Below are 27,806 nucleotides of genomic sequence, written 5' to 3' on the forward strand. Positions count from 1 at the left end.
TGATTTTGAGATTTTAGTGATTGTCAAATTTATAGTGATTTTGGTTATGGTATTTTTGTATGTACATGTATTGTTATCTCCCAAATTGATTTAGATCCTACCAAAATAAATTCGATTGGAATATAGAATACTTTATTTTATTGGGTAAAATATAAACACATCCCTTGAGATATGATTAAAATACAAATCACCTTTATGGTTTTGAAAATTACGTTTTACCTCATGAGGTTTTTAATTTCATAACAAATCACCCTTTTTATTAATAAATCATCAAGTCAATTAATAGTTTTTAATGATATTAAAAATATGTTTCAATTAATAATTTAAGTAACTTTATTATTATATAAGAGGGCAATTATGAATTTCATTTTCCAAGGAGTGTCATTATTTGATGTAGATACGATTTCCTTTTAGAAGTATGTGTGTTTAGTATCCAAATTCGAATTGGTTCCTGGTCTTGGTAAGAGAAATCTAGTTTAGGCCAAAAAAACATGAGTTTTATTGAATTTACATATGTTTGGGGCAATGCTCTGTGTTTTAGTCTGCTGAATCTGGCAAATCGTATTCTAAGGTCCATGATGAAGCTACACAGGAAGTGAGTTCTTAGGTACGGCTTTACGACTTTTCATCAATTCCCAATGGGGTGTGTGTGTGTGTGAATGTATATTCTTAATTATAGCATGAAATCATCATACTGTGTTTCTTTCTCTTGGAAAAACTAAACAAATGATTTGAATATATTAGCAATATAAATGATGAGAGACCCCTTATATGTATTTCTTCTCTCTTTCTTATATTCCTATACGTATATATGTTTTAAATATTGGAATGTTGCAATGGAAAAATGCAAAAAATCATGTGGTTAGATGGCATTATAACATAAATCAGAATTTCTACGTGATTTGCTGCAGCTAAAAGTTTTTAGCTAGTTTTTGAACTTTATATGTTTTGTCCACACTTTTTTTATATGGAAAAAAGGGAAGTGAGAATGCCGTCTCCTTTTTATTTTATATTTTTTTCTTGTCAAGTTTGGTGACATGGAACATGATTAGGAACTTTTATGGGTTGGTGCAATTTGAAATTACATAATTTTGATACGTGCATGGAAGAACCCACAACATAAAACTACTCGTATATTGCATATTATATGTATGCACTTTTATTATATATTTTTGTGATTTGAATTATATATTTTTATTAGATGACTTATGTAAGTTTTTGAAAATTTACGTAATTTTGTGAATTTAAAACTTCCATGAATTAGACTTATGTAAATTTGTGTTTGACTTACGTATTTCTATAAAATCACTTACGTAAGTTCGTAAAAATGTACATGATTTTGTGAATTATGCCTATAGTGTGCAACCCTTAACACCCAAACACGGATGCAGAGAAGAAAAAAAAAAAAATCCCCCTCCCACCCTCTTCTTCTGCGTCTGTCTTCACCCTTTCAAGATATCAAGCCCTAAGGTTTCAATATTTTTGGAGTCGTCAGAGACGTTTTCATTCCAAATAAAACCAAGAAAGCGACAAAGTCAAAATTCGGGTTCGTCAGGTATGATTGCCAAGTTGCAGCCACAATGGCTGTCCAAAAGGCAATGGGGTGTGGTGTGACGACAAGGAGCTTAAGGTGAAGGTAGCAGCGTTTGGAAAGACGACTTTGTCAAAGCTTTAAGGAAGAACCTAGTGGTCATCAATAAAGAAGGTAAGAATGAGAAGCGGCTTAAATCACCGTCAGGTCGAATACCTACACTGGGGTTTGTTGGTAAAAAATCTTATGTCGAAGCTTTATTTGATGATCCTGCTAGGGGAAGGGAGAGCCGTGTAGTATATGCCAACGAAGTTGGGAATGGTTGGCTTTATGAAAGTCTTATTGTTAAGCTGAAATGCTTCCAAGCTTTTCCCGAGTTTCAAAAAGCGGTTCTTGAAAAAGGTTCTAAGGATATTGTAGTAAAGGAAGGTGGTGGTAGAATGGTCGTAGTCTCATTCAAATCAACTGACCATCTTAAGGAGAATCAAGCCTTACTCCACGACTGTCTGAAGGATTGGTGTGCGTCTGTATCCTTATGGGGGCAGAATGGTTACATTGAACAAGAACGAGGAGTATGGTTAAGCTGCTATGGTGTGCCACTCAATCTTTGGAACAACGACACTTTTATGAAGCTAGGAAGGTTATGGGGGGTGGTACTCCAAATTGATGATGAAACTTCTAATCAAACATCATTCAGGTGTGGGAGAATTAGAATTGCAACTAATTTTATGGATCCCATTAATATAGTTGTTCTGGTGAAGTGCAAAGACAGAAGCTACCCGGTTTGAATCTGTGAGGAGCAAATCGTCATTACCAGGGTGGTGAATGAGGTTTGTATGTGCACTATGCAAGAGTGTCTTAGCTCTAACATGCATGAGAAACAGGAAGAAGAGGTGGGTGATAGCCTGAAGGAAGATGGTGATGATGTGGATGCTGTCATCCATATAGATGTGGCAAGTGAAGATAAGGTGGTAGAGTAAGGATTCTCCAGAGTGATTTTTTTCTAAAGTTTCCTAAAGTACTACAGTGCATGGTTGAGATTTACTGGCAAGTCACATCAATTTTTCTGATGTGACTTGCCAGTAAATCTCAACCACACAATATAACACTCTAGGAAACTTTAGGAAAATTTCACTCTAGAGGATCCTTGGTCAAGGTGGTAACCATACAAAGGACAAAGTTGGTTAATGGTGGGTCCAATAAGGTGGATGGAATGATCAATGTTTCAGATCCATCTTTGGTGGTGGAAACCATGAGTAGAGATATGGGGAACACAAATTGGAATGGGGTGTGTGTAGTTAATGTGGTGGCTGGCAGCCCCTCTAATAATCAGAAGAGTGATTGGGGCAATTTAGGTTAAGAGGTAGGGGTTTCCACGAGTAGGTATATAAAAAGTCTTAGTGGACCATTGATTGTTGGGCCTGGTATAAGGATCCAGGTTATTCTGAAGGAGGCTCAATTGGGCAAAGTTATTGATAAGCCTAATTCAGATACTGAGGTTGTGGAGCAGGCCCATAACTGGATGGAAATTTCTCAAACCCAGGAGTTGGACCATCTTATCTCTGATCCACAGCCCATTGATTGTGTTGGCACTCTTGGGGGAGAACCAAGTAGGTGTGTCATCTTCATCCTAGAGCCAACATCCTCAAGAGAAAAACCATAGTTGCTTAGAAAGGATTCAGAATGAGGATTGGTAGGGATTATCGACTTCAAAGGAGGGGCTTATAGAGTGGTGGTTCACTGGCTATGAAGAAATGGGTTAAAGGTCTGGTGTTCAAAGTTGCTGTTTCAGTGTTTTCACGCTCAAAATCGGAAGGTCAGAGCTCACACAGTGATGATCCTATCATGGCAGAGGCAAGGGAAACAATTAATATGGGGAAAGCTTTGGGCATTAACTTCGATGGATCTGAAGAGGAATCCTTGAGGAAAATTATAAGGATGGAGGAAGATGATGCAAGGAAAGCCGCTTGTAGGGAAGGTGGTGCATCTGTGTAGGGTGTTCCACTTGGAGGTTGGGGAGTGTTCACTGTTCTTAATGAAACTCTTATCTTGGAATATAAAGGGTCTTGGAGGACCTAGCAAAAGGAGGAAAATTAGAACATTACTTAAAGAAAGAAATATTGACGTGGTATTTTTGCAAGAAACAAAGAAATCTGAACTCTCATTTGAGGTAGTTAGATCTATTTGGCCAGTTGAAGACATGGACTATATGTCAGTTGATGCAGCTGGGCTGGCAGGGGGAATTCTGTGTATTTGGAAGCCTTCTGTGTTCTCACTTTCCGAGTGCTGCTGCTCTTGAAGCTTCACCCTTCTATCAGGTACGATTTTACCTCTCTTTACTTGCGTGTTGATTAATATCTACACACTTAATGATGTAGATCGGAGGAATCATGTTTGGAAGGTCTTGTCTAATCTTAAACCAGAATTTAGTGTTCCATGGTGTATTGGGGGGGGATTTTAATGAAATTAGGCCCATAGGGGAAAGAAAAGGGTGCATAAGAGTGGATAGAGGGATGAGGGCTTTTAATGAGTTTATTGAATATTTGGAGCTCTTTGATCTTCCTATGCAAGGTAGACAGTTCATGTGGAGCAACTCAAGTGATAAGGGAAGATGGAGTAGAATTGATAGGATTTTGTTATCTGTAGAGTGGTTGGAAAGATTCAAATTCAGCCTATGGGGCCTTCCTAGAGAAGTGTCCGATCATAGTCCACTTTTATTAATGCAGGATGGTCGGGACTGGGGTCCAAGACCATTTCGATTTTTGAATGCTTGGACTTTGCATCAGTAGTTTCAATCGGTGGTGAAGAAGTCCTGGGAGGAGGTTGGTGTACCAGGTTGGGCTGGTTTTGTGATCCAAGCTAAAATCAGGAACCTTAGATCGGCCTTAAAAAGATAGAATGCAGAGGTTTTTGAAAATGTCCACCTTGCTCTCAAGTCAGCAGAGGAGAAGCTTCATAGTCTTGACCTGCTAGCCGAATCCAGGGACCATGATGACTCTCAGGTTGGCTGCAGGAGAGACCTTAGAAAGGAGATGTGGGCCTTAAATAGGAAGATTGAATGGATATGGCTTCAAAAATCCAGATTGGACTGGTGCATGAAAGATGATAAGAATACAAGATTCTTTCATGTAGTGGCATCAAAGAGGCAAAACAGAAATTTGTTGAGTTCAATTTCAGTGGGAGGGGTGCTCCATGAGGAACCAAGTAGAGTGAAAGAAGAAATATTCCTGCATTTTAAAAGATTAGTCAAGCAGGCCAAAGTTGTCAGGGTATTTCAACTCTATTGGTCATGATGGGGCTATTGTTGGTCTTGAAGCAGAGTTTTCTGAAGAGGAAGTGTGGGCAGCTATTAAAAGTTGTGATGGAAATAAGGCCCCTGGGCCAAATGGGCTTAATTTGATGTGTTTCAAAAAATGTTGGCAGATTTTTAAAGCTGATGTTCTACAATTTTTTAAGGAATTCTATGACAAGGGAAAGTTGGCTGGTGGGGTTAATAGCTCCTTCATTACACTGATCCCAAAAGTTGATGGCCCAGCTACTATTTAAGATTATAGGCCAATTAGCTTGATAGGATCTTTATACAAAATCCTTGCTAAAGTCTTGACAAGTAAGCTGAAGCTAGTGGTTCCTAGACTGATTGTGGAGGCTCAATCTGCTTTCCTTGGGGGTAGAAACATTATGGATGGGGTTTTAATTGCAAATGAAGTTGCTGATTGGTGGAAGAAGAATAGGGCAAAAGGTTTGATTTTTAAGCTGGATTTCGAAAAAGCGTTTGATTCAGTTAATTGGGAATGCCTTATGTCTATGTTGATAGTGTTCGGTATTGGGGCTTGGTGGAGAAAGTGGATTAAGGAATGCTTGCATTCTTCTTGAATTTTAGTTTTGGTGAATCGCTCTCCAACAGTTGAATTTGTCCCTAAAAAAGGTCTCAGGCAAGGGGATCCCTTGTCACCTTTCCTTTTCAATGTTGTTGCTGAGGGGTTGAATGTTTTATTGCAAAGGGCTTTGTCAAGTGGTCTTATCAAGGGGGTTGTTATAGGCCACGGTGATTCGATATCAACTATATCACATCTACAATTCGCAGATGACACTATAATTTTTTGTGAGGCTGTTTGGGAGGAAGTTTTGACAATAAAACGAATTTTGAGATGTTTCCAGTTAGTTTCTGGTCTGAAGATTAATTTCTCCAAAAGTCTTGTGAGTGGAATTGGTGTGCCTGATCAGCTGGTTGAGGAGTTTGCTAACAGACTTTATTGCAAAAGCAAACACCTACCCTTTCCATACCTTGGTTTGCCTTTGGGTGCCAATCCCAGATTGAGAAAAGCTTGGAGTCCAGTTGTTGATAAGGTTAGAGGCAAATTGGCATCCTGGAAGAGAAAGCTACTATCATTTGGGGGGAGGCTAACTCTAATTAAATTAGTCTTGTCTTGTTTCCCCATTTATTATCTTTCTATCTTTAAGATGCCTATTTCTGTGGTTAAAGAAGTTGAAGGGCTGCAAGCATCTTTTTTGTGGGGTGGATTTGATTTGAAAAAAAAGATTCACTTGGTTAAATGGGCTGAGGTGTCTAAAAGTAAAGATGAAGGTGGGCTTGGGGTTAGGAAAATACATGAGGTGAATGATTGTTTGTTGGCTAAATGGTGGTGGAGGTATGGTGTTGAGGATAATGCACTTTGGAAGAAAGTTATCTGCAGTAGGTATCAACCAGCTGGTGGGAGGTGGTTGCCTAATTTTACTGTTACAGTTAATCTTTCAGTAGTATGGGGGGTTATTCTTAGTATATCCCAATCAAATCCAAAACTTCTGAATCTTTTTTGGGAAAACACTCAAATTGTGGTTGGGGATGGGGCCAGAGTGAGCTTCTGGTTGGATCAGTGGCTTGGGACTCAATGTTTAAAATATAACTTCCCCTGACTATTCAGTTTGTTAAATGAAAAGGGCATCTCTCTAAAGTTGTTGGTTGAAAGAAATCGCTGCTTCAAAGGTTAGAACCTTAATTTTCGTAGAGCTTTATTTGCCTGGGAGGTTGAGGAGTTGGACAGATTATACACCATACTGAACCAGTCTCTGATTCGAACCTGCAATAAGTTGGATCAATGGAAATGGTTGCCATGCTCATCAGGTCAGTCTAGCTACTCATCTCTTTATCATCTACTACTGTCTTCTGGTTCTATGGGGGTATCAAAAATGTTGTGGTCTAATGTCTCTCCTCCAAAAGTTCAGTTCCTCGGGTGGTTGGTCTGGAAGGGGAAGTTAAAGACTTCAGTGTTCCGTAATAGAATTGGTGTTTTGGGTCATATTGTTTCTGTGAATTGTGTGTTCTGTCGGTCTCATGTGGAAATAGTATCTCATGTCATGCTTTTGTGCCCCTATGTTTGGAAAATCTGGTCTGATCTATTGAATTGGTGGGGGCTGCAATGGATTGTACCTACTACAGTGGCGGATCTTTTTCTCTGGTGGAGTGGATTTAAATGGAGGACGCTTGAGAACAAAATATGGAGAGCAATGCCTTTGGCAATTATGTGGTATATCTGGAGGTTTAGAAATGAAGTTGTGTTGAATGGAAAGGAAGCTGTGTTGGGAGAGATTTGTGAATTAATTAAGTTGAGAATCATTTTTTGGGTGAAAGCTCACACCATGGGTTGCTCTTACACAGTGCAGGATTTCATGTCTAACCCGCAACATATTAGAAATGGAGTTTAGGCGGTGCTGGGGAGTTCTGTTTGGTTTGTGTCCAGTTGTTGGCACATGTTCTATTTTGGTGAGCTGCTGTGTTTCAGGCTGTAGAGGTTCAATGGTGTGTTGGGATGATCTTGGCTGTAGAGATGCTATGTTTCAAGGTGTAGAGGTTCAATGGTGTGTTGTGTCCAGTTGCTGGTTCGGTTGGGTGTTCCTTTGTGTATTAATACTGCTATAGTTGGCTTTCTGGGTTCAGTTCCATTATATTGGCAGCATGTTGGGATGATCTTGGTTTGTTGCTTCTGCTGGAATTGGTTTAATGGGCTTAGAACCATCTCATTGGCAGCAGGTATTCATTTCTTGTTTTCATCTCCAATTTGGGTCTGATCCGGTGTTGCCCCTAAGGTAGTGGTGTTGGGTTGTTCTGTTGGTTTTGTATCTGGCTACTGGCAGTTGTTTTGGTTTTGGTGAGCTGATGATGTTTGCTGATGTAGTGTCTTGGTGTTGAAAACAGAGGTTAACTTGGTGGGCTGCTGCTGAGTGTGCTGAGTGTGTTCTGATGGTGTTTTGTTTTGCCTTGTGCTTCTCTTTTTTTTTTTTGGCTTCGGTTGGTTTCTCACCAACTCTTGATGGTGTGCTAGTAAGGGATTGGGTGGTCATATTGGTGCCAACTTAATTGGGATTGATATGTCTCACTATGATGCTTTTTGCACCCATCCCTCTTTTTTTCTTTTTTTGTTGTCATAAATTCTTTGTTTCATCAATAAAAGTTTTCTTTTGCCGATCAAAAAAAAAAAATTATGAAAATATGAGATCCATTGAAAATATATATTTTAACTATTATATATATATATATATATATATATATGATAATAGGAAATTGATTGTTCTTGAAATTATTTTTAAGAGAGTTCGGGCGAGGATTTCTCCGGCTTTTAAAACAAGCATCAGTCACAACTGGATTGGGTTTTGATTGTGTATACTAGTTAGAGCATCTCTGTTTATTTTATTTTTTCAGTTAAAACTGTGAATAAAGTAAATTATCAAATTTCAATTTCATCAAATTAGCTATCAAATTAGTTATTTTAATTTTGATAATTTTTATTCAACAAATGTACTTAGTAGTTTTAACTAGTTAAACAGTAAAAGATATTGTTTTTGATATGTTAGAGTTACTTGTATTTGAGTTTATAAAAGATAATTTAAAATAAAAATAGCATTTAAATAATGTAGGCTAAAATAAAGAGTTTCATAGAGAGTGCATTGAAAAAGCGAATAGCTGAAATAAAAAAGTTAACTTTTGAATTAAAATATAACAAAATTTTAACTAGTTTTATAAAAATGTTCTAAGATGGGTTTGAAGGCTGTAAAGTAAGCATATTTCAATCCATGATCATTTTGGTGTTTGGTGTTTGTTTTTATTAATTGTGTTTAATTTTTTTGATTTAGGGTAAATTACAAATATATTGTTTGAGATTTGTTTCAAATACAAATTATTTCCGTGATATGAAAAATTACAAATATTCCATTGTCTAAATTTTTTATTCAATAGAATTTACTGAAAAAGAGAAATTCATACCTGCTCTCCTATAACTAAAGGAGGAAGATGCCGCAATCAAGATTTGGATTCGTACGGTATAGTTGTCTAGTGGAAGCAAGAATGGCAGTTCAAAAAGCAAATGGACTATGGTGTGACAACAGAACATTGAAGGTAAAAGTAGCAGAGTTTGTTAAAGGTAAGGAAGTTAGGCAGGGGCCATCAGAGATATCAGTTAGTAGGAGAGGTGTAGGTAGTACTAGTAGGGCTCCTGTTGCAGTACTAGGAAGAAAGTCATATGCCTAAGCTGTGAGTGGAAGAGGACTAGTAGCCAATACAAGTATAACCATAAGTGGCAGCAAAATTTTGAAGGGTTGTGTGATTCTATCAAGCTTAGGATTGCAATGTGGGTCAAAACCTCAAGCCTCTCATTGAAGTACTCAGTGAGTGACATTATATATAATTTACAACAAATTAAACTCTGCATATAGGGTGTTAGTTGAGTTGCTGTTGGGTGTGGCTGCTGCTGGTTTGAATTTTGGATGTGGTTTATTGCTGTGTGTGGCAGTTGTTTTTTGTTCCTTTATCTTGTTATGTTGTTTGTTATGTGACTAACTCATGCCCCTCCTTCAAGTACTCAGTCAGTGTCATTATGTATAAGCTAAAAAAATTAAACTCTACATATAGGTTTGGTTGTTGCCACTTTGAATATTGGGTGTGGCCTGTTTATTGCGTGGCTACTGCTGCTTTGTTCCTCTGCTTTGTTCAGCTAGTGTTGGATCCTCACCAACATTGTGCTTTATCTATATTTCTTTCTTTCTTCTTTCCTCTTTATTGATGTAATCTCATGTGAAATGTATGTTTTTTTCACTAATAAAGATTTTGTTTTACTGACACTATAGTTAAAGATCACACTTTGACAAAAAAAAATATCTCACTTTTATTGGAAGTGTGATAAAAAAAAAATTAGATTGATATTTTAATCACACTTAATTTTATTGAGTGTGATAATATTCATTTTTTATGTCACTTTTCAATTAAGTGTGATTATATATATTTTTTTAATCACACATTCTAATTAAAGTGTGATTATATATACTACTAATTTTTAATCACACTTTTTAAATAAGTGTGATTATATATATATATTTTAATAATACATTATAATTAAAGTGTGATTATTTATATATTTTTTAATCACACCTTCTAATTAAAGTGTGATTATATATACACTACTACTTTTTAATCATACTTTTTAAATAAGTATGATTATATATATATTTTTTAATCACACATTCTAATTAACGTGTGATTATTTATATATTTTTTAATCACGCCTTCTAATTAAAGTGTGATTTTATATACATTACTACTTTTTAATTACACTTTTTAAATAAGTGTAATTATATATATATATATATATATATATATTTAATCACACTCTACTACAAGAAAAAGCATCTTTAGCGACTAAAAAACACCTTTGGTCGCTGAAAGTATATGTTTTGGCGACTAAAAAAGTATTAGTAGCCAAAAGTATAGGTTTTGGCGACTAAAAATTTGTTCAGTTGCCCATATGTGGCTTTTACCGACTAAAAAAATTTTAGTAGCCAAAAGTAAGGCTTTTTGGCAATTAAAAAAAATTTAGTAGCCTAAAGTGAGACACTGAGCGACTAAAAAGATGTTTGGTCGCCAAAAGTGAGACATTTACCGACTAAAAAAATTTTAGTAGCCAAAAGTGAGGTTTTTTGGCAACTAAAAGAAATTTAGTAGCCAAAACTGAGGCATTAGGTGACTAAAAAGATGTTTAGTAGCCAAAAGTGAGGCTTTTTGGCGACTAAAAAGAAGTTTAGTCACAAAAAAGTGGTAATTTTAGCCCGAGAATTAAATTTTTTAACGACTGAAAAATAATTAGTAGCCAAAAGTATAGAATTGGTGACTAAAATTATATTTAGTTGCCAAAAGTGGTCTCTTTTTTTTTCTAGTAAATAATTTATTTTTACATAAATTATGTTCAATAAAAAATAATTATCTTTATATATATATACTTTTATATTAATACGGGTCTATATACTATATAAATAATATATGTTGCATATATAATCATATGGTATTATAGAGGTGCAGTAAAAAAAATGTGTTGTAGAAGGTTTATGGTGTGAGAGAAGTTGATGGTTTGAATCTCTACAAGAGCAAATGAGAAGTTAGTGAGTGTAATTTTTTTTTTTTTTCACGAATGAGCTTTTGGCGACTAAAAGGTTTGATCTAAATGTTATTAATTGCACTTAAAATGTGTGATCTAAATATTTTTAATCATATTTAAAAAGTGTGACCTAAATATTTTTAATTACACTTAAAAAGTGTGATCTAAATGTTATTAATCGCACTTAAAAGGTGTGATTAAAAATGACCCTTTTTAATCACTCCCAAAGATCATACTTAATAAAACATTAAAGGTGTGATTAAATAACATACATCACACAAAAAAAATGTGATTTTTACCTATTTTTATAGTAATGTGAAAAAAAAAGTAGGTAATAAATTAAGAATTGACATTTATTCAACTATATCATTGTAGAGAGAATTATGAATACCTTTTGAGCATCTCAAATATTTTTCATTTTTTTCCCTCTGCATCTCTCGGTTTGTGTTCTCTATGTCGACTGAATAGATGCAAGCCCTTAGATGTTGTTTTAGACACGTGTGCGGTGGATAAAATGTGTGTAGAGGTGTATGGACTAAAAAAGTATGGAGATGAATGACTCCTTGCATTAGAGATTAATGATACAAGAATCATAATTTAAGGGCTAAATATATAATTAACCCCATTATTAAATAACCGAAGGAAATGTGCATCATGTACATTATGGAATTGTGGTTGTTGTTTTAGTTATGAGTGAAAATATCTTTGGTTACGTCTCAGATAATATTGGGTGATGACTTGTTTTGGTATTAGTCATGATTCATTATAATGTTGGTTATTATCTATTGTAGTTATTATTTTAGTTATAATTGAAAAAAAAAATTAATTATACCTCAAGTGATATTTGATTATAAATCATTATGTTTGTTTTAGTTATACGACTGAAATGATTTAGTTATGGTGTTTATGTACCAATACCACAAATTATCATATATATAGTTTTTTTTTTTATTTTTTAATCGACAAAAGAAAATTTTATTGATAATAATCAAAACAAAGGATTACACATCAATAAAAAATCATAGGGAACAAAATTGCGTCATAGTTGAAACATGAACATCACATAAATTAATAAAACAATAGTGTAATGTAGAAGGACCTAGTTAGTAATTTTTGGGGGGTTTGACTTCTTTTAAATTATCATATCAACTTGAGCTAGTGTTTAGGTTTAGTAGGCCCATTTTAGAATCGATTTTGGTGATTTGAAGTGTTCACTTTTTAGGTTTCGTGAAGTACAATATTCATGTAAAAAATAAAGATGATTGGATATCAGTAATTATATGTATGAATCATATTTGTTTTAAAAAAATAAACGACAAATATAATTTTAAGAATAGCCATTCATTTTTTATAATATAAATTTGATTCCAACATATAGTTACTGATATTCGATTATTTTGATGTGTTGCATACATATTTTACTCAACAAGTCCTAAAAAGTGAACGATTTAGATCATCGAAATCAGTCTTAAAATCAGCTTAGCAAACCCAAATACTCCCTTAAGTTGAGATAACCAATATGAAAAAAAATTAACCTTTTTTTTTATTCATTAACAAGAGAAACTTTATTGATTAAATAAGAGGACATAAATAACTGATACAAATATCAATAAAGAGAGGTGAGTGTACAAACACCAACAAATATAAAATAACTGATACAAAAATCAACAAACTGTTGGACAATCTTCACTGTATTTAAATAGATTAAATTCTGTTGTGTACAAAACAACAACAAGAATAAAAGAAATAGATAAAATGAGAGAATTTGTTTGATTACAAAAATCAAACTCAAAATAAAAATAAATAAATAAAACCACAGATTTTATTTTGTTACAAAAACAAAATTAAAATCTGATTAAATAAACAAATAAAAAACAGAATAAAATTAAACAACTTACTTGGTTAATTTATTTGAATAACTTTTCTGATCAAGTCCAGTGTTTAACACTGTGTCCTTAAGACAGATTCGTCCTCTCCACGGTGCTTTCAGAATTCGGACGTCTATCTCCCAGGATGAAATGATCTACCACAAACAATAGCAGCACTACTAATTGTTTGCCTTACGAACACACTAAGTGTTTACACTCTTTCTTTCGGAAATAAAATGCAGCAAGATGAAGAATATAAATAGCAGAAGTGAAATACGAAATTTCTGAATGGAAAACATCAAATGAGGGTGGTCCTATTTATAGATGTGAAGGTGGCTCTTGGTTTTGAATTGAACAGGTATGTGGCTCTTGGTTTTGAATTGAACAGGTACGATACCTGTTGGTTTTGAATTCAAACAGATAGCAAAACGGGAAGGGCTCTGTTTGGATGAGCAATAAATCCAAATCCGTTTAATTCTGTTTGAAAACGGGAAGGGCTCTGTTTGGATGAGCAATAAATCTAAATCCGTTTAATTCTGTTTGAAAACGGGAAGGGCCCTGTTTGGATGAACAAAAAATCCAAACCAATTTAATTTGAATTCTGGATTTTATTTTAATAAAAAATAAAATTAAATTCAAATGTTTTTGGCCCAAAAAGATTAGAAGCCCAACCCAACCACGCACCTGCGCCCAAGCCCAGGCCCAGCCCAGCCTGCCCGACCGGACGGCCGGCGGCGGCGGCGCGCGTGGTGATTTTTGGGTCCAATGGGTCTAGACCATTTTGCCCATAACCTCTCCCTCTAAAACACTTGGGTACCCCTTGGGGCACACCCCAAGTATCTCACCCTAAGCCTTATAAACCCTTTCAAAACTTCCCACCAAATCAATGTGGGACAAGCCAATTTACCACCTTAAGGAATTTCCACCAAAACTCCATTTTCATGGAGCACGCTTTGATTTCAATTTTCCATTCACTCGGTAATGGTTTTGAGCAACCAAATATACCACGTGAATCACAACGCGGCATAGAACGCGTTACCACTTTGACCCGAGTAAATCGACACTCGGGGCCCACCTAAAAACTAGACCGAACTTAGGAAAAAATTCTGGTTTTATCCAGAATTTTATAACCATTTCCAACAATCCCCCGCATGAATGGAATTTGATGACAACGGAAATGCAACAATATGCAGACTTTAACGAAAGAGTATAAGTCGAAAATATCTTGCATCAGGATAGGTAGTTTTCGGCTTTGAACCTTCCCTAGTGATAACCTATCGGACTTACTGGCTAACCAATGGACGCGATGCCTTGAATTGTTCAGCCGTTTGTGTAAGCCAAGACAATAGATTTCACACAAAATATCTTCGAACACATCGTGGTTCACTGTTGTGTTCATTTTGGCCTTGAACGCGCCTGGTTTTCATAAGTGTTTCTAGAGAATTTAGCCTTTTCATTCTCATAGAACCGGCCCCAGTTCAACACTCATATAGGTGATTCTTATTGTGAGTATCTCCTTATACTCATCTTGATTTTATGCCTTAATCAAGATATAAGTAATCATTAAAAGCAAAGCTTATCCTTATACTCCTGCATACAACATATGTTGCAGATATCACTCTCACCATAGGAATGGGTAGGAATTTTAATCCCTTGGTGATTTCTGGCGAGCCATACATAACTTAGTTGTCCCTTTGAACTTAGTTCTTGTGATCTCCAGTCATATAAGTAGGGTTACCATTATGACGACTCTTATGTAATAGGCTTTAATCCCATCCCCTTCGATGAACTATACACTAGCTCTTTTGTCAAACCTTTTGTTAACGGATCCGCAATATTCTCTTTAGATTTTATATAATCTATTGAGATTATTCCGTTTGACAACAATTGCCTTACGGTATTATGTCGACGACGAATATGTCGTGACTTACCATTATACATATGATTCTGTGCCCTGCCTATTGCAGATTGACTATCACAATGAATGCAAATAGCTGGCACAGGTTTTGGCCACATTGGAATGTCTTCTAAGAAGTGACGAAGCCATTCTGCTTCTTCACCTGCTTTGTCTAAAGCAATGAACTCGGATTCCATTGTGGATCGTGCGATGCAAGTTTGTTTCGTGGACTTCCAAGAAACAGCAGCGCCTCCTAGAGTAAAGACATATCCACTAGTGGATTTTGAATCTTTAGTATCCGATATCCAATTGGCATCACAATAACCTTCGAGTACTGCTGGATATCGAGTAAAGTTCAAACCATGATCACGAGTAAATCTTAGATATCTAAGAACTCGAATGATCGCTTTCCAATAGTCTTCTCCAGGGTTACTAGTGTACCTACTCAATTTACTGATAGCATAAGCTATATCAGAACGAGTACAATTCATTAGGTACATTAGGCTTCCAATGATTTGGGAGCATTTTAACTGAGACACTGCATCACCTTTATTTTTTGATAAATAAAGACTGATGTCTACATGTGTTCTAGCTAAATTCAAATCATCCTTGATAAATTTATCAAGAATTTTCTCAATATAATGAGATTGAGATAATGCATATCCGTCAGATGTTTTAGTAATTTTCATTCCTAATATAACATCTGCGACCCCCATATCTTTCATATCAAATCTTTTGTTAAGCATCTGCTTAGTTGATTTGATCATGTTTTGACTGCTTCCAATGATAAGCATGTCATCTACATAAAGACAAACTATGACATATCCTTGGTCAGTGTTTTTAACATAGACGCATTTGTCACATTCGTTTATCTTAAACCCATCAGTAAGCATTGCATGATCAAATTTTTCATGCCATTGCTTAGGTGCTTGTTTTAATCCATAAAGGGATTTTACAAGTCGACAAACTTTTTTTTCTTGCCCTGATACTACAAACCCTTCGGGTTGTTCCATATAGATCTCTTCATTTAGATCACCGTTTAAGAAAGCTGTCTTAACATCCATTTGATGTATTTCTAAATTAAACAACGCTGCTATAGCAATAAGCATGCGAATGGATGTTATTCTTGTCACAGGGGAATATGTGTCAAAATAATCCAAACCTTCCTTTTGTCTGTAACCTTAACAACAAGTCTTGCTTTATACTTGTCAATTGAACCATCTGCTTTCATTTTTCTCTTGAATATCCATTTATATCCAAGAGGTTTAGAACCTGGTGGTAGATCCACCAATTCCCAAGTATAATTTTGCATAATGGATTCAATTTCATTATTAACAGCCTCTTTCCACAAAGGTGCTTCAGGACCTGCCATTGCTGCCTTAAAGCTTTGAGGTTCATTTTCTAACAAGTATGTCAGAAAATCTGGACCAAAGGATTTTGATGTTCTTGCTCTCTTACTTCGCCTAGGTTCATCATTAGTTAAATCCTGTTGGTCGAGACTATTACTAGTCTCTTGTGTTTGATTGTCATTAGTCTCTTGACTTTGTGTACAATCATAAGTTCTTTTCTGTGAACTTAATTCCTGTCCTTTCTTGTAAGGAAAGACATGTTCAAAAAACACAGCATTCCTTGACTCTATAATAGTGTTCACATTTATATCAGGTATATCTGATTTATAAGTCAGAAACCGATATGCACTACTATTCTGAGCATAACCAATAAACACACAATCTACTGTTTTTGGTCCAATCTTAGTCTTTTTAGGAATAGGTACTTCAACTTTTGCCAAACACCCCCACACTTTTAAGTATTTGTAGGAAGGTGGTCGACCTTTCCACAATTCATAAGGAATGCTTTTGGTTTTCTTGTGGGGTATTCTATTAAGAACATAATTAGCAGACAATATTGCTTCCCCCCACAAGTTCTGTGGCAAGCCTGAACTTAGTAACATGGCATTCATCATTTCTTTTAGGGTTCTATTCTTCCTTTCAGCAATTCCATTTTGCTGTGGAGAATAAGGGGCTGTAGTTTGGTGAATAATGCCATGTTGTGCACAAAATTCATTTAATGGTGCATCATATTCACCACCCCTATCACTTCTAACCATTTTAATGGTTTTACCAAGTTGATTTTCAACTTCTGTTTTGTAGAGTTTAAACATTTCTAAGGCTTCATCTTTACTTCTAAGTAAATAAACATAACAATATCTTGTGCAATCATCGATAAAAGTTATGAAATACTTTTTGCCTCCTCTAGTTTGAATAAATTTTAAATCACATACATCAGTGTGAATTAATTCTAGAGGTTCGGTTTTTCTTTCAACCGATTTAAATGGAGCCTTAGTTAGTTTCGCTTCTACACAAATTTCACATTTATGATTAGGATTAATTTCAAACTTTGGTATATGATCTAAACCAATTAATCTACGCGAAGCATCAAAATTCACATGTCCTAATCTACCATGCCATAAATTTGACTCAAGAATATAAACAAAAGATGTGTTATTCTTATTCATAGCAACTTTCGGTACAACTGTCATTACATTCAACTTAAAGAGACCATCACTCATGTATCTCTTACCAACACACATACCACTCTTTGTTAATACAAATTTATCAGACTCAAATACAAGCCTAAAACCATTTTTACTTAACAAAGACCCAGAAACTAAATTCTTCCGGATGTCAGGTACATGCAGTACGTTGTTAAGGGTCAGTTCTTTCCCTGATGTCATCTTCAAGATTACTTTCCCTTGTCCAGCCACAGTAGAAGTAGAAGAATTTCCCATGAAAAGTTGTTCACCATTTGCAGCCTCATTGTAGGTAGTGAACATCTTCTTGTCCGCACATATGTGACGAGTTGCTCCAGTGTCAACCCACCACTCTTTGGGATTTCCCACCAAGTTAGCCTCAGACACCACAGCAGAAAGGTTGATGTCATTCACTCTGTCAGAGATGTAATCCAATTCTGTTACATTGGCCTGATTGGTGGTCTTCTTACTTGTACTTCCATGATTCTTCTTAGGGTGGCGGCAGTCAGAAGCTCGATGTCCAGTTTTGCCACAGTTATAGCATTTTCCTTTGAATTTCTTGCTACTATCGCCTTGTTTAGGACCATCTCCAGTAAATTTCCTCTTTTTGTTATGTGGTTTATGAACTTGTTCAACCACATTAGCCTTGGACTCAATAGGATTTTTCCCATTCCTCTTTTCAGCCTTTCGGTTATCTTCTTCAATTGTTAATCTTACAATCAATTCATCCATAGTCATCTCTTTGCGTTTATGTTTTAAATAATTTTTGAAATCTTTCCAAGCCGGTGGTAACTTTTCCACTAAAGCAGCGACTTGGAATGACTCGCTAAGAGACATACCTTCTGAATGAATATCATGCAAAATTATTTGAAAACTTTGAACTTGAGATATTACCGTTTGGGAGTCTACCATAACAAAGTCCAGAAATTTACCGACGACAAATTTATTCGTGCCGGCGTCTTCTGTCTTGTATTTCTTCTCCAAAGAATCCCACAATTCTTTTGCTGTTTTCAGAGGACTGTATACATTATACAGCATATTGTCAAGGCCATTTAGGATGTAGTTTCTGCACAGGAAATCTGAATGTTTCCAAGCATCTACAGCGGCAACAACTTGCCGATCACTTTCACCCTCTTTAAGTGCTGGAGCCTCTTCATGGAGAAACCGGGCCAAATTAAGAGTTGTAAGATAGAACAGCATCTTCTGCTGCCATCTCTTAAACTCGGTACCATTAAATTTTTCCGGTTTTTCTCCATGATTGATTGGTACATGAACATGGTTCTGGATAGGGACCGATGTAGGTGTAACAATAGGAGTACCACTGCCAGATGCAGTTTCAGTTGTAGTAGCCATAATCTCTGATTACAAAAATCAGAAAATATTAAAACACAAATTAATTTTCTAGTTACTAAAACCAGAAAATAATTATAACAACAAAATAATTTTATTTTCCTTGTTACTCAAACTAGAAAAATAAAATATAACAAGAATTTTCTGTAATACCAAATAATATTCTGAATTGTTAATGACACCAGTATCGTACTACTAGTTGTTGTCAAAGAAAAGAGACAGTATATTACTACTATCTGTCAAATAGCATAAATCACTATTTGTTTTTCCAACCAGAATATTAATTTGAAAACACAGAAAATTAAATACAATGAAGATACCCAAAAAGGAATCTGTCTTAAGATTGTTGGATAATCTTCACTGTATTTAAATAGATTAAATTCTGTTGTGTACAAAACAACAACAAGAATAAAAGAAATAGATAAAATGAGAGAATTTGTTTGATTACAAAAATCAAACTCAAAATAAAAATAAATAAATAAAACCACAGATTTTATTTTGTTACAAAAACAAAATTAAAATCTGATTAAATAAACAAATAAAAAACAGAATAAAATTAAACAACTTACTTTGTTAATTTATTTGAATAACTTTTCTGATCAAGTCCAGTGTTTAACACTGTGTCCTTAAGACAGATTCGTCATCTCCACGGTGTTTTCAGAATTCAGACGTCTATCTCCCAGGATGAAATGATCTACCACAAACAATAGCAGCACTACTAATTGTTTGCCTTACGAACACACTAAGTGTTTACACTCTTTCTTTCGGAAATAAAATGCAGCAAGATGAAGAATATAAATAGCAGAAGTGAAATACGAAATTTCTGAATGGAAAACATCAAATGAGGGTGGTCCTATTTATAGATGTGAAGGTGGCTCTTGGTTTTGAATTGAACAGGTATGTGGCTCTTGGTTTTGAATTGAACAGGTATGATACCTGTTGGTTTTGAATTCAAATAGATAGCAAAACGGGAAGGGCTCTGTTTGGATGAGCAATAAATCCAAATCCGTTTAATCCTGGGCGCGGACGCGGGTGCGTGGTGATTTTTGGGTCCAATGGGTCTAGCTCATTTTGCCCATAACCTCTCCCTCTAAAACACTTGGGTACCCCTTGGGGCACACCCCAAGTATCTCACCCTAAGCCTTATAAATCCTTTCAAAACTTCCCACCAAATCAATGTGGGACAAGCCAATTTACCACCTTAAGGAATTTCCACCAAAACTCCATTTTCATGGAGCACACTTTGGCTTCAATTTTCCATTCACTCGGTAATGGTTTTGAGCAACCAAATATACCACGTGAATCACAACGCGGCATAGAACGCGTTACCACTTTGACCCGAGTAAATCGACACTCGGGGCCCACCTAAAAAATATACCGAACTTAGGAAAAAATTCTGGTTTTATCCAGAATTTTATAACCATTTCCAACACAAACACCAATGACTTTATTTTGTCTTTGGAGGGGAGTGAAAAGCAGGAGGCTCATTTAGCTTCTACATTTCTTGATTTTTGCAGATGATTTTAGTCCTTTGAGTTGTGTTGTGATTCGTTTGGTGGATTTATTTGGCATCAAAGAGTCGTATTTGCTTTAGCTTCTCCTATGTTAGCCCTTTGACTCTTGCTTTTCTCTTGTCTTTTGCTGTTTGTACTTTAATTTTGTTGTTGGTTGCTCACCAACAAATAGGTTGTTTCTTTTGTGTTTGCACATGATTTTGCTACAAGCTTATGTGTCAAACTAGTTGAGATATGTTCTCCAAACTATGATGTGGCTTCAACACCTCGATTTTTTGTATTGTTGTAATACTTTTGTGCTTTTGCAAATTACACTAATAAAATGTTCATTTGTCGATAAAGAAAGAGGTTTATTAATACCTTAATTTGGATCTTAGGTTCACTAATTATAGATAATTTTGTTGTTTCCCTCTTCAAACTATGGATGGCAGCAAATCAAATTTTTCGGATTTTGCGTGTAAATTTTTTAAACTCAATTATTTTAGTAAGACACTTTCATATTTTACTATAATCTTGACAGTTTTAACCTATCTACCACTAAACTTTACCCTACCCAATCAATGCTATCTTAAACCATTTATATTAAAGTCAAGTCAGAACAAATAAAATTGAGTCGGGAAATTTTTCCATCCATACATCAAACTTTAAAATGAAAATAAAAAAATAAAAAAAAATCATTTTTAATTCTTTACACTTAGACAACAAGAGAAAAATTTACTTATACCGGATTTGATTTTCCCTTTACTTTTTTTTTTCTCTCTCTTATTGTCTAAGTGTAAAAAATTAAAAATGATTTTTTTATTTATTATTATTTTTATTTTCATATTGCAAATCCCACTCCAAATAGAAATACCATGGTTATATAGGGAGATTACCCTCCATCTACTCATGTAGTAATAATTTGATGATCTTGGAGTAATATTTCACACCATTTATGTTTTGATTTGACACTTGGCTAGTTATTTCTAAGAAAATAATATAAAAGTGATAAATTCATCTATTTAAATCAATAAAAATCAAATTAGAACACTCATGTGTGAATCTACACTCATTTATGAACATACATCGTCACCAAACATATGAAACAAACCAATAGGCAAAGAACAAATTAAACCTGAAATAATTAGGAAAAGTTTACAATTATCAATTCAACTGAATATGGAAACCTCAATGTTGGAATTTGGAAACTAAATTATTGATGCCTAGAACACAGAAATAAGAGAATTTTTAAAAAATTCTTGACATGGATTTCTTTTGCTTGGCTCAATTGAAAACCCTACAATTCTTTCTAATTTCCCCAGCATTTCCAACAAGAACTTCAATTCCCCCCATCTTCACTATGGCCTTTGTGAAACCTTGTTGGAATCTAATCGCATTGCTTGCAAAACCCGTCACAATAGGAGCACTAGCTTTATCCAAGGCAAGTTATTGATCAATCTGCATCACACCTCTCTTCAACTTAATTTGATGGTAGTACTCGTTATCAAATATGAAAGATGTGTTTTGATCCAAAAATGCAGTTGGGTCCTGACTCAACGGCCTCGATTGTGTCCCACAAAGCTGGAGTAACTTAGAAACTAGGGTTGGGTCCATTGTCGGGTCAGGTTTCCCAGATCCTTGGAAGTTTGAAAGCCGATTTTGAAAAAAACCACAGTGAGCAACACCAATAGTGTGTGCACCCAAAAGGGTGACCATGTCATTGAGAGTTAGTTTTTTGGCTGTGAAGAATTTGAGTGCCTGTGAGACAGAAAGGGATGGGCCTGGCAAGTTCACGAGGTTCGGGTTGGAGACCAAACCATCTCGCCTGCCAGTTGGGACAGTGTAATTGGGCCCACCGGCTAGGGCCACTGAGTCTCGGGTTGCCAGAGTTATGATGTCGGCACAAGAGACTGTTCCGGGACATGCGGCCTCAAGGTTTGACTTGGCCTCGTCGATGAGATCGAATCCTCGGACAGACTGGTTTGGAAAGGCATCTTTTTCCGATTGCGTAGTCTGCGTTGAGTCAATGAGTATGGATGCATCACAACCCTATAAGCAGTTTTCACCCGACAAAAGAATTAGAGCTTTGTAATCATGCATAAATGTGTAATTCTTTTAAAATGAAACAAAATGGAACTTGGTGATAAAATTATTTTACTTGTATTTGACCAAACTTGAATCTAAAAGAAAATGTTTTGGAGATGTGGTAGGATCGAGTACAAGAGTAGGTAGGTCAAAATTAGTATAAAGTTTGAAATTATTTGACTAAGATAATTGAGTTTAAAGTTAAGAACTCACACACAAAATCTAAAAATCCCAACCCATTGCCATCCCAAACTTAAAGTTTGATATTGTTGAAAATACAAGTCATCTTGACGTTTCGTTTTTTGATGTTTTCTTATTTTTGAAAAAATTTCAAGGTAATAAAATGATGAAAAATGACATGCTTATGAAAATATATACATAATTTATGACAAGTATAATGTGATAATAACATTGGTAAAACAACACAACCACAAAGAGCCCAATCATTCTCTATAAAATTGTTGTTCATAACTAATATAGCTGTTCACCAACAATACTATTGATTGAGATGTTATAATATTTTTTTCCCACAGCTGATAACTTTAGAAAATTTACAACTCCATTACTAGATTCTTGATATGCATCACTTGATACTCTTATTATTTATATTTTGGCTGATATCAAATCATCTCTCGATAATGCCATTTAAAGCTTTGCATGAAGTATTATAAAAAATTTTACCTTAACAAAGCAGTCATGGAAGTGCATGCGAAGCAAGGCCGGCGTTATGGAGCGGTCAGTGCTGAACCGCTGTATCACTGCTTGTCGAACAATCTGTTCAGCACGCGGGCAGGTAGAGCTGTAGAAGCCAACTCGAAGTTTGGCTGTGACAATGGGAACAAGAAGGCAAAGAAATATAAATGAGATCTTCATAGTATTTTTTGAGAAGATGAGCCAATCTATGCTTTGAATGATATGAACTTGAGGATATATGCAGGGGGAGAGACGTTTGTTTGAATGTTATGAACAAGAAGGCTCAGAGTGATATATATAGAGGGAGGGAGGGGGAGAGAGAGAGAGAGAAATCAAGAGGTATGTGGAGATAAGCAGCTGGCAAGTTGGCAACGTGCATGGTCAAAGCCAACCAATGAGAAGATGGATTTTGAGCAATATCTTGGATGCTTCTTCTTTCTTACTTTCTAATCATATGTATGAGTTAAAATATTGAAAGAAAGAGGCATGCATGCTCAATTTTTTATTTTTGTCAACTGTTACATTCTTATCCATTTTAACACATTTTCATGGGAAAAGTTTCAGAGACTTATTCTAGGTATATATTTGAACGTTCAACATAATTTATTTAATTTGCTTTTCTAAACGTAATTGAGAGATTAATGTTCAATTTAAAATGATTGATTCTTTTTTAAATGAACTAATTTACACTTCATATTTACTTAATTTCTTAATTGATGTTATGAATTAAATTAACAAAGCATGAAAAATTAATAAACAAAACATGATAAAATTGAAACTTCATGACTAATTTGATACAAGCTGCCGCAAACTACAAATATAATTTATAATTTGTTCATTTTTATATCAAATTCAGTTATTGTCTGAAGCGCTGTGGCATTTTTTTTTTTAATATCATTTATACATCCGTAAGACTATGGAGCCTCTCCAATTTACCCGAAAATTACAAACTGACCAAATGGCAACCCACCTCAAAGTTGAGGCGTTTAAGGAAAATGTTGCGTTCCAACTAATTAGGTTAGCAATTTGTTATTACTATGTAGAGACAACTAGAGAAAATAGATATATATTTATTTGTCCTTTTTTTTCCGCTCAAAATATGTCTTAGGATTGCAGCACCATGATACACACAACTAAAAAATAAAATAAAATAAATATGTGATTCAAATATGTATATAATTTTGTTTGGTTGAGTTTTTAGAATTTGTGTCCTAATTTCTTTTTTCAAAAGTTAGAAACTAATTTGATAAAAATAAATTTTAAAAAACAAAATTTTTAAATTTTTAAAATTATTATTTTCCCAAAAAAGGAAATCATATAAAAATAACGAGTCTTTTTTTTAATATTTTTTTTCCAAACTAATTTCTGAAATTTTTTAGATTTTTTTATTTTTATTTTTTTTTGAAAACTTAAACAAACAAATTGAATCAGAAACATTGATATAGCCGTTCAAAAAAAAGAAACATTGATATAGGTTCATTGATTTTTTTTTTTTTGATCGGCAAAGAAAATCTTTATTGATGAAAGTATGTAAAAGAGATACAGAACATCAATAAAGAGGAACTTGGAGCTAATTGAAGCTCCAAGCTCCAGTTGGTGAGAAACCAACAAAACAAAACAAGAAGAAAAGCATAACAGAAATCAGGCCATGACTAGAAGCCCAGTCTTCACCCTGGTTAGCACACATTTCTGCACTAAAACTGAACAAAGCTGACCAAACCCAATCCAAACCAGCACTCAATCAAAACAACTTCAGTCCAGCAGCATAGTAAACCAGCAAACTAACTCAAGCAGACAATAGAGGGGCAAGCTAACTCAAGCACCAAACATCTCTGCAGCATAGCAGCCTAGCAGCTAAACACCCAACAGCCAGCAGATACCAGCCAGAATTGGTCATTCAACCTACGCCATAAGCATGGTGACCTGGAGCAATCTGATCAGAAAGAGAAACACCAGCTGGGCTTGAAGCTCCATGCCACTCTACCACTTCTAAGAAACTCTACCAAACCCCACACAAGCTCAAAGAACAAACCAGAATTGCAGTCCTTCACCCAGCTAGACACCACAAGCTAGACTGCAGACCCAGCCAAAATACTGCTAGCACTAGCATTACATCTCCCTCCGACTAACCACATAGTAGACCACAGATATGCATAACACTCCAGAGTAGACCCCAGCATTCCATATTTGCAGCAAACTCAACACTGAAGCTAGCAGAACAAAACAGCAACCTGCAGATTAATTCGAACTGAGCCAGTTGCTGATGAACTGCCAACCTACAGCAACCCACCACAGAGATACAGCACCTAAGCTGATGAACTACCAACCTGCAGCCTAATGTGATGAACTAGCCAAATCCTCTGTTCTGCCTGAGCCTATTGCTGAGAAGACTTCACACAAGCAACCTGATCTGGTATAAGTTAGAAACTATGTCATGGACTGAGTAATCAACCTTGAAAGACCACTTCACCCACAGAGCAATATGTAGTTTCATCCAGTCACATAATCCTGCAAAATTTGGAGTTTCTCCCTTAAATAAACACTCGTTTCTTGTCTCCCAAACTGACCACAGCACTAATGCTGGGACTGCCTGCCATGCTCTATCTGTCCAAGACTTTGCTATACCCCCTGACCACCAATGGAGTAGGCCCTCAACTGTACCAGGGATAACCAGATTCTGATCCCACCAGCTAGCCATGGCTGCCCAGCACTTCCAAACCTGAGGACAAAACAGTAACACATGCTCTATTGACTCCTCCCCAGATTGACAGAATACACACTGGATCTGAGCATTGGGAGGTAGAACCCCTATCCTTTGGAGGAAGGAAGATGTCTTAATTCGACCTCTCCAAGCAAGCCAGCAGATAAACCGCATCTTTGGAGGAGCCAAACTTGCTCAGACCCCAGCTGGCACCTTCAAACCAGGGCCTTTATTTACCACCCACCAACTCCACAGAGATGAAGCAGAGAACTTCCCAGACTTTGAGATGAGCCAAGAACAAGAGTCTTCCACTTCCTCTCTGAGCACAGGGGATGATTCCAATGCTGCATTCAATCTCTGCAGCTCCTCTTCCTCCCATGCCAGCAGCTTTCTTCTAAATTGAAGCTGCCACACCCCAAGGCTCTTCTTGGCACTAATTTGCTGCAAGGATTCCTCCTTCTCAGTGGATAGACTATATAATCTGGGGAACTCCTCTTTCAGACTTCTCCTATTCATCCAAGTGTCTAACCAAAACTGGATCCTCCTCCCATTACCCACTGCTAGGCTAAAATTCTGATTATAAAACCCACCCAAAGACTGATTAAGTGAGAAAAGCTGCACTATATCCTTCCATATGGTAGACGCCCCATCTATGTTGTGCAAAGATGGTAACCAACCCCCACAGACACGACCATACCTTGAGCAAACAACTGATTTCCACAAAGCTTTATCCTCTGCACCGAATCTCCACCACCATTTTAACAACATACAATCATTCACCTCACGCAAATCTCTCACACCCAAACCCCCTTGATTTTTATTCTTAGTAACCTCCCCCCAATTAACCAAGTGAACACTCCTCCCATCTTTAGATCCACGCCACAAGAACTTGGCTTGGATTTTCACTAGAGCCTTATCAACCCCTTTAGGCATCTTGAACAAAGATAGAAAGTACAAAGGCAGGTTAGAAAGGACTGATTTTATTAATGTCAAACGCCCAGCGAAAGACAGGAGTTTCCTCTTCCAAGAAGACAGCCTCTTACTCACCTTGTCCAGAATTGGGTTCCAAGTACTCTTTCTCCTCGGGTTGGCCCCAAGAGGCAATCCTAAGAAGTTAAAAGGTAATTTCTTCGATAGACAATTCAATCTATGGGCTAAACCCTCAATTTCATCAACTTGGAAGCCCACCCCACAAACAGCGCTCTTGTGGTAATTTATTTTTAAACCCGACATCACTTCAAAACACCTCAACAGCCTTTTGATATTAATCACCTCCTCCTGACCTCCTTCACAAAACACTATGGTGTCATCTGCGAACTGGAGATGAGAGATGCGCAAATCATTACTACCAACCGAGGCTCCTCTGAACAAACCCTTCTCCACTGCCCTTGCTAATAATAGGTTAAGAGCTTCCGCTGCGATTATGAATAGAAAATGAGAGAGGGGGTCACCCTGCCTTAGCCCCTTCTGTGGCTGGAATTCCTCTGTCAGTGAGCCGTTAACCAACACGGAAACCCTGGCTGAAGAAATGCAATTTCTCATCCAAGCTAACCACTTCTCACCAAAACCCAAGTTTTTCATCATCGACCACAGAAATTCCCAGTTAAGTGAGTCATAAGCTTTGTCGAAATCCAATTTCAGAATTAGACCTCTCTTTCTAGATTTCTTCCATGCATCTACAACTTCATTTGCTATGAGCACACCATCCAGAATTTGCCTACCACTCACAAAAGCAGACTGAACCTCATTGATCACAGAAGGTAACACTCTCCTAAGCCTCCTTGAGAGCAGTTTAGCTAAAATTTTATAGACAGAGTTCACCAAGCTGATAGGTCTATAATCCCCCAAGCCTATGGGGTTGTCCTTCTTGGGTATAAGAACTATGAAAGAGCTGTTAACCCCTCTAGATAGCTTACCATTTTGATGAAACTCATTCACCATACTTAAGATCTCCCCTTTCAATATAGGCCAACACCCCTGGATACAATTAAGGTTGAAGCCATCTGGGCCTGGTGCTTTGTTCCCATCACAGTCCTGCACTGCTTCCCAAACCTCCTCTTCAGAGAAACCAGCTTCCAGGGTAACAACATCCACTGGATTAATAACAGCAAAAGGGCCCTTAATTATTGGCCTTATTTTCCAATTCTCCGAGAACAACTGACTGAAGTACCTTACTACTTTAAGCTTCACCTGATCCGGATCCTTGATGCACCTACCCTCTACTACAACAGAGTCAATC

The 27,806-nt window shown here is 36.1% G+C and overlaps 2 protein-coding genes and 1 long non-coding RNA gene across 3 annotated transcripts; 1 reads left to right on the forward strand and 2 right to left on the reverse strand.

The window, feature by feature from the left end:
• The first annotated feature begins 1,733 nt into the window (after positions 1 to 1,733).
• On the forward strand, positions 1,734 to 9,641 carry LOC114290133 (uncharacterized). The gene is made up of 3 exons (XR_014346532.1): positions 1,734 to 2,499; positions 2,688 to 3,849; positions 8,810 to 9,641. It is a non-coding gene; the product is annotated as an uncharacterized LOC114290133 (long non-coding RNA).
• Positions 9,642 to 21,202: 11,561 nt separating this feature from the next.
• Positions 21,203 to 23,365, reverse strand: LOC145789038 (peroxidase 57-like). Its single transcript, XM_082898872.1, has 2 exons — positions 22,855 to 23,365; positions 21,203 to 22,137 (listed from the first exon to the last, which is right to left on the reverse strand). Exons 1-2 carry the CDS (start codon positions 23,044 to 23,046, stop codon positions 21,535 to 21,537), a joined length of 795 nt encoding a protein of 264 aa, XP_082754998.1. The 5' UTR covers positions 23,047 to 23,365; the 3' UTR covers positions 21,203 to 21,534.
• A 1,711-nt stretch (positions 23,366 to 25,076) lies between these two features.
• Positions 25,077 to 25,741, reverse strand: LOC145803637 (uncharacterized). Its single transcript, XM_082896956.1, has 2 exons — positions 25,319 to 25,741; positions 25,077 to 25,142 (listed from the first exon to the last, which is right to left on the reverse strand). Exons 1-2 carry the CDS (start codon positions 25,739 to 25,741, stop codon positions 25,077 to 25,079), a joined length of 489 nt encoding a protein of 162 aa, XP_082753082.1.
• Between the last annotated feature and the right edge of the window lie 2,065 nt (positions 25,742 to 27,806).

This window comes from Camellia sinensis, chromosome 12, assembly GCF_055761805.1.
Source record: "Camellia sinensis isolate YWXY chromosome 12, ASM5576180v1, whole genome shotgun sequence".
Classification (NCBI taxonomy): Eukaryota; Viridiplantae; Streptophyta; class Magnoliopsida; order Ericales; family Theaceae; genus Camellia; species Camellia sinensis.

Excerpts from the sequence above, each read along its gene's own strand:
- LOC145803637 (XM_082896956.1), bottom strand. The coding sequence starts at position 25,741 with ATGCGGTTTATCTGCTGGCTTGCTTGGAGAGGTCGAATTAAGACATCT. Across the intron at positions 25,143-25,318 it reads GGGTGAAGTGGTCTTTCAAG|GTTGGCAGTTCATCAGCAAC; the intron begins GTTGATTACTCA and ends GGGTTGCTGTAG.
- LOC145789038 (XM_082898872.1), bottom strand. The coding sequence starts at position 23,046 with ATGAAGATCTCATTTATATTTCTTTGCCTTCTTGTTCCCATTGTCACA. Across the intron at positions 22,138-22,854 it reads TCCATGACTGCTTTGTTAAG|GGTTGTGATGCATCCATACT; the intron begins GTAAAATTTTTT and ends AACTGCTTATAG.